The sequence below is a fragment of the Periophthalmus magnuspinnatus genome, chromosome 17 (assembly GCF_009829125.3).
Source record: "Periophthalmus magnuspinnatus isolate fPerMag1 chromosome 17, fPerMag1.2.pri, whole genome shotgun sequence".
In the NCBI taxonomy this organism is placed as follows: domain Eukaryota; kingdom Metazoa; phylum Chordata; class Actinopteri; order Gobiiformes; family Gobiidae; genus Periophthalmus; species Periophthalmus magnuspinnatus.
The window spans coordinates 29,214,827-29,221,774 of NC_047142.1; the positions used below are offsets into that span (position 1 = coordinate 29,214,827).

The 6,948-nt window shown below is 44.8% G+C and overlaps 1 protein-coding gene across 1 annotated transcript; it reads right to left on the bottom strand.

Annotated features, from left to right (window-relative positions):
• Positions 1–553: 553 nt before the first annotated feature.
• Positions 554–3,983, bottom strand: LOC117384830 (uncharacterized). The gene is made up of 3 exons (XM_033981981.2): positions 2,714–3,983; positions 1,823–2,654; positions 554–1,003 (listed from the first exon to the last, which is right to left on the bottom strand). The coding sequence occupies exons 1-3, from the start codon at positions 3,478–3,480 to the stop codon at positions 554–556; spliced, it is 2,049 nt and encodes a 682-aa protein (XP_033837872.1). The 5' UTR covers positions 3,481–3,983.
• Positions 3,984–6,948: the final 2,965 nt, after the last annotated feature.

Sequence of the window (6,948 nt, forward strand, 5' to 3'; positions counted from 1 at the left end):
TGGGCAAAGTCCAAACTACATAGAGGAAAAATGTCCTATTGGCAATAGGTGTACTATTACCAATCCAGAAGGCGTCGGTCACAGTTATGGTCCAGTCTGTGCCATTCGTTCCATCCGTGGCACAGTTTCGGGCAGTCAAGTTATACTCACACAAAGGGACGGCAGATGTTACCGTCAAATTACATCCTTTAGCCACCACCGGCACGTTCTTTCCTTTAAAGCAGGTATTGCAGCTATACAACTGGCAGTTGGATGTCAGTTTGACAAATCGGCACTCCTGGTGTGCCACACAGGGGAAGTTATCCTGCTGGCGTCCGGTGGTTGCATTCTTCCATCCCAACGACTGATAGGCGATAGGCTGCAGCGCGTGTCCCAGGGTGTCGCCTGACACGAGGGTTGTGAGGAGGAGGAAGGAGAGGACGGTCTTCACCATCAGGTGAGCAATGCCGACACGGCCGGATATGTCCGAAGAGCCGACAGAGTACCGTCTTTGGCCATTAAACATCCTCACGGTTCATAGCCTGTACACAAGAAGGGGACACTACACACATCATTAGTTTTCCCTTAAATAACATTTCGAGATGGGCACATTCACCCATTTTTCTTCTCCTGGGTACATGACAGCCACAGTGCTGTCTTCTCCCTGGGCTATGACCTCTCCTGCTTTTGGAGGTCCATCGGGTTGCTTGACCCATACTTTGGCTCCCGCTTTGTCAATTTTGGGAGTTTCCCCTTCCACCAGTGTGGAGGGCATTTGTACTTCTTGTACAGCACCAGTTACGTAAGGCCTAATCAGCAACTGTGCTATAGCCTGCCCTTGCTTGATAACCAAGGGTTCGTCTGTGTTGTTCTTACAAATAACCACCAGTGTGCCTTTAAAATCTGGATCGAGCACTCCGGCATCTACTGTCATGCCTTTGAGTGCCATACTAGCTTTGGGGACAATGTGTCCATAGGTGCCCTTGGGACACTGTAATCCTAGGCCTAAATCAATCACTTGGACCTGCAGGGGCAGCAAGGTATGGGTCTCAGGAACTCTAAGATCCAACCCTGCTGAGCCAGCCGTCCGTCTCTGGGGAATTTCTGCAGTTTCTCTTAATTTCCACATCTTAATAGTCATGTCAGTTTCAGGTTCTACTTTAATCATTCGATTCATGGGAGTTACCCCTGACCCTAAGGGTCGATTATTCAATTTGGCATTACATTCCTGTAATCTAGCTCTCCAACCCAGTAATGTGTTATCTGGGCTTTCCTTTTTCAAAATAGTTTTCAACATCCCATTCATTCTTTCAATTAATCCAGCGGCTTGTGGATAATATGGAATGTGATATATCCACTCTACATTGTTGTCAGCCGCCCATTCTTTAACCCTACTTCCTGTAAAATGGGTTCCATTATCTGTTTGCATTTGAATTGGCACCCCATAATAAGTTACAATTTTATGGAGGCATTGCAGGGTTGCAAACTGATTAGCGTGTTTGCTCGGATGGGTAACTAGCACCCCCGAGTAGGTGTCTACAGCTGTGCAGACATACCTACAACCCTGGGACCATGGTAACGGTCCGAAGAAGTCCATTTGCCAGATCTGCCCGGGTGCCTTTCCCCGGTGTATGTGACCAGTCACATGTTGAGGTGTACCTCGCCTGTAATGTTGACATTTATCACAGGTGTCTATTGCTGTTTTCACATCATCAACAGTTAAGTCTACTCCTCTATCCTGAGCCCACTGTCTAGTCCCCTGAATGCCCCAGTGGCCACTCTTGGCGTGGGCCCATCTTGCTAGCCCAATCAAAGATTCTTTATGTATGGGCATGGCTCGTACTACTTGGTCTATGTGATTATTGTGGAGGGTCTCTGCGTCGTTATTATGTGTATGTGCATCTACATGCATTACAAATACTTGGAGTGTTTGCACTCGTTCCCAAATTTCTTTCCACAGCTCAGTTCCCCAAATTTGTTTCCCATGTATTGTCCAATCATGGGAATGCCAGGTAGGCATCCAAGTCGTTAGCCCATTCATTACTGACCAAGAATCAGTGTAAATATGTGCTTGTTCTATGCCCTCCCGCATGATTACCATGTGTACGGCCTTTAACTCAGCCCACTGACTGCTCTTCCCATCCCCCACTGCTTCTAATACCTGTCCCAAGGCGGGGTTAAACGCCCCTGCTTTCCACTTGCGTTTTCCTCCTGTCCACTTTGCTGACCCATCAGTAAACCATGCATGCTGCTTCTCGTGGTCTGTTAATTCATCATATCTTTTTCCTTGTTTCACAGGGGAGTCCTGTATTTTCACAATTTCTGCCACTACCTCCCCATGTTCTGGCGTGTCTGCCACTTGTTCATGTAGCACAGACACGCCCTTGGGCCCTGACTTGGCCCGTTCAGATATGTACCACTTCCATTTGATAATGCTGGACTCTTGTGCTGTCCCTATTCGGTGTGTGGCAGGGTCACTCATAACCCAAGACATAATTGGTATCTCTGGCCTCATCAGGACATCATGTCCGACGGTCTGAGCTTCTGTTTCCAACAGTGCCCAGTAACATGCCAGAAGCTGCTTTTCGAAGGGAGTATATCGCCCCCCTGCATCAGGAAGTTTTCTGGACCAGAACCCAAGGGGCCGTCGGGCTCGTCCTTGTTTCTGCCAGAGGCTCCAGTTAGCATAATCATAACGTGCTGAGACCTGTAATTCTACAGGCCCCGACTGTACTTTTGCCAGGGAGACGGCCTGTTGTATGGCTTCTTTAGCCAACTCAAACGCTCTGTGTTGGGCCCTTGTATCATTATGTCATCTATGTAGTGTGAGATCATAACACCTGGAGGCAACGTAAGCATATCCAAATGCTCAGCCACCACCCGATGGCAGATAGTGGGGCTGTGCAAATATCCTTGAGGGAGGCGAGTAAACGTATACTGCCGTCCATCCCAAGTGAATGCAAACTGTTCTTGTCTATTCTCAGGTATTGGAATGGTAAAGAAAGCGTTAGCAAGATCTATTACACCATACCAGGTCCCTGGATGGTGCTGCACTTTCTGTATGATGGTGATGGAGTCAGGCACAGCTGACGTCAATGGAGGTGTGAATTTATTTAGTTGACGGTAATCTACCGTCATTCTCCACGTGCCATCACTCTTCCTTACTGGCCAAATTGGATTGTTCCATTCAGTGGTGCAGGTTTTCAACACTCCTGCTTTCACATAGTCTTTGATAGTGCTTGTGATTTCATCATGACCTCCTGGAATTCTATACTGTTTCATATTTACAACTTTGGAGGCAATAGGAATGGGGAATGGCGTCATTTTCACCTTCCCCACCAAAACAGGTCTAGCTTGAATAGTGGAGGTCGTCCCAAAAACAAATTTACCCTGCTGGAGATGCAGCGTCATCCCAGCGAGTATATCCATTCCAATAATCCACTCCTTCACAGGAGTGACTAATACCGTGTATTCTTTCATGGGCAATGAGCCAATTTTCATAACTACCTGAATTTGTTTGGCTTTGACCAGATTTCCTCCCAAGCCGGTGATAGATATTTCAGGCCCTTTAAACTTGTTTGGGTTGCCATGTATAATAGTGGCCTCCGCCCCAGTATCCACCAGGGCTCTCACATTTTGAACATTTTTAGTTTTCCAATATATTTGCAATGGTACATGCGGGCGGGGGTCCTCTACAGACCGCCCCTGCACCCGGATCTGTGGGGCTTGGCCTTCATCCTATAATGGGGGTAGCATGTCCCAGGGGTAGAGCTCCCAACTTGATTTTCTGTTTTTGCCTTTTTTCCCAACCTTTTTCCTTCATGTTAGCCGGATCAAACTCGGCTCCAGTGGCAGCAGCATTTAACACAAACGCACGCACATGTTTAGCTTTGGGGGTGCGGCGTTTCTTTTGTCTGTTCGCTTTATCTGCATGAAGAACAGAGCGTGTGGCAATGTCTACATACCGCTCCTGCTGCCCCTGCATGATTTGCAGCTGCGCCAGCGCGACTGCCCTGTCTCCATGAACTCTGGCGAGTTCATCAGTTTTTTCCTGCAGCTCTTTCTGCTGTTTTTCAACCAATTCTGTTTGTTTGCGCCACGTGGCAGCTACTAACCACGTGCGCCTCTGCAGCCCTTCAACTGGCCGCTTCTCTGTCACCTTGACCCACCCCAGGGCAGACAAGAGACTTTCTGGGGACCCGTCCGCCAAGACAGTGTCCCACTGTTCTGCACGCCCACCGCCCTGGCGTAACGCGAGCGCCACGGCATGCGTGGGTGCATCACTATCCCACCCAGGCACACACTCGCCTGGTTCCTCCCTAGCGTTTTTTCCCTTACGCTTAAACATCTTTATTTGTTATCCCGTAGTCCTCGATTGATCCTGCCGACAACGCCAAAATATTTTATAACATTTAATTCATATATTTATGCAGGATCGTTAGAGGATCGGCGGAGCAACAAAACACAGAAACCACTTAGTGCTAGAATAATGTGTCTTTTATTCCCCACACAAAAGCAGCATACAAAATCACTTCATCAGACAGCAACTTTAATCAACCAGCGCCTTACCTTGACACAGGACTGGAGAGCCAACAGTCCAGTAGAGCGCTGCGCTGTCCGAAAACAAAGCTGGGCGACCGTACGTATCCCACAGCAGACTCTACCGAACCAGGGGCTACCCCGTCTTTATAACATGAAACAAACAAGGCCTGCGTGGGAAGAGGAGCGGGCCAAGCTCCTCTCCCAGGCATTCCCCGGATAAGATTTTCCCGTTTCACTACCAGTTTCATAAACAGATAGTGAAAGGGGTCCTACTGGCGCCCAAAACATTCATAACGATCCCAACACTCTGTTTAAACAGCACAAGGTCAGGGAAGAGGGCAAACGAGGACACACTACACAGGGCTATAACCTGTCAGCATGCGCTGTGCCAAGTAAATCCTCCAACACAGGGGGCAGCACCGGCAACAACTTTACTTGATTCTGTTCAATAATGCAACAGAAGAGAAGTGCGTCCCATGTGCTCTAAAAGTTCGGGCAAATTACATTTAGACATGTCTTTGTAAGTGTGTTCTCTTTTTGAGTATAAATGCACATACTTGAAGGTGATTTTTGATGTTTTATATTTAGTTTTAATATTATCTGCTAGACTTGAGAAACAAATTGAATTAATGAATTTGGACATCAAGACCATGAAAATCAGAATATGGGGGGAGGGGGGGATTTATTTTTGACACTGCGTGGAATTATATCCTTATGAGTGAAAGGTTTAATTTGAGATAGTCTCGCGCTGCCGCCATTTTGTGTTCGTTGCCGCGAAGATGCATTTCAGGCAGAGTCCCACTTCGCCAAATGCACCATTCGAACAGTACATCTAACGGTGCATTTGGCGAATTGGTACACGGCCTCAGTCTCTGCAATCCATGCAAATGTAGTGTTGCACGGGTCAGGTTTGTTTTTTCAACCGCGGGGCATTCAAAGACCCAGCCCGCGCGACGGCATTTTTTTCAACCGACCCACTTTGCGTCAAAGGTTGTGTATTGGAAATAACAAGACAACTGCTTACATTGCCTTTACGAGTGCCTGGATGCTTCAAATTGATGTAACCGAAGGGTCTGAGCAATAACACATTTGAACAAATGTTAACAAAAACTTGACTTGAGATTATGTCTTTCCTTCGCACGCGCCCTCTCTGGCGTGTACCAGATCAGATGTGGAGAAAGGGAGACACAGGTACAGCTCTAGAGGACAGTGGTGTTTTATTCTTGTTCAATGCTACACGGGCATGTTCTCTGTATGTTAAACTGCATGTTTTATTACAGTCTGACTCAAATTCACGGAAAAACGAGCTTAAAGAGGAACTGACTGACGCGCTGTGCACGGACACGGACACGCGCGGTCAGCAGCTAAACGCAGAGAATAAGTTTTTCTAAACTCCTCATAAACGTTGTTAAGAAACTCCGACCGGTTCTTCAACAAATATTACGTAAAGCAGCTGTTTTAAATTAGGTTTGTGGAATATATTTTATGGGGAAACATTCCATATGAATAAATAGGTTGAAGGATTTAATAAATACTTCTCATGCAAGAGAATAAAAGTGGTCAATACAATTCATTAAAAAAAAAATTTAAACTGCAATTCATTCCAAAACTTGTATTATGAAGTGATTTTTACTCAGTACTACCTCTAGTTAATAGTGTACATGTTGTTTTTTTTTAAAAATATGATTAATTATATGTGTAAAATGTATATTATTTTGCCAATTTCAACACTTTTTTTTTTTCCCCCCTTGTTTAATTTACAGGAGCCCACTCCCCACCCCACAGCTGGTCAGTTCTCAGGAGGTAAGTGTCACAATTATGGCAAAACATTGGTTTCCTCCAATGCATTCCAGAGAGCGCATCATATCAAAAATATTTCAGCAACAAAAAGCCCTTTAGTGTACCAATTGTTAAAACTGGTGTACCCAACTTTATTTTCTCATAAGTACCTTTTGTTTTCCTTCCCAGTTTTTTTGTAAAACTTAAAAAAAAAAAAATGTGACATCTACATGTCCATCTAATAATTTTAGCTTTTTTAAACTTGTAAGAAAGTGTTCAGTGATTTGCTGTATTATTCTTTGAGATGAGAAATTATAATATTTATTTAATTATAATAAATAATACGCCTAAAATTACACTCTGTTACAAAGTACACACGTTTAAAAATCTTCTCAAAATTGTACAATAACTTAAAACTAATCCATGTGTGTATTAGTACTTGGTTCCTTTCAACTCCTGATTTTAAGAAAATGTTTACAAAAATTACATTGAAACTACCACAATTTCACACAATTTGAGAAAGTATTCCAATTAAAAACTAGACAAATATTGTTTGGGACATGTAACTAACACAGTTTAAATAAAATTTGATGCTTTTTTTCCCTCTTTTTTAGCAGGCTTCAATGGACACCTCTGCATGGAGACTGT

What these genes read in the sequence shown, in the direction of transcription:
- LOC117384830 (XM_033981981.2), bottom strand. Translation starts at nt 3,480, where the DNA reads ATGAAAATTGGCTCATTGCCCATGAAAGAATACACGGTATTAGTCACT. An exon ending in AGGCCGTCTCCCTGGCAAAA is followed by an intron (nt 2,655 to 2,713) that starts GTACAGTCGGGG and finishes TGCTAACTGGAG; the next exon opens with CCTCTGGCAGAAACAAGGAC. An exon ending in ATAATCACATAGACCAAGTA is followed by an intron (nt 1,004 to 1,822) that starts GTACGAGCCATG and finishes CTGCCCCTGCAG; the next exon opens with GTCCAAGTGATTGATTTAGG.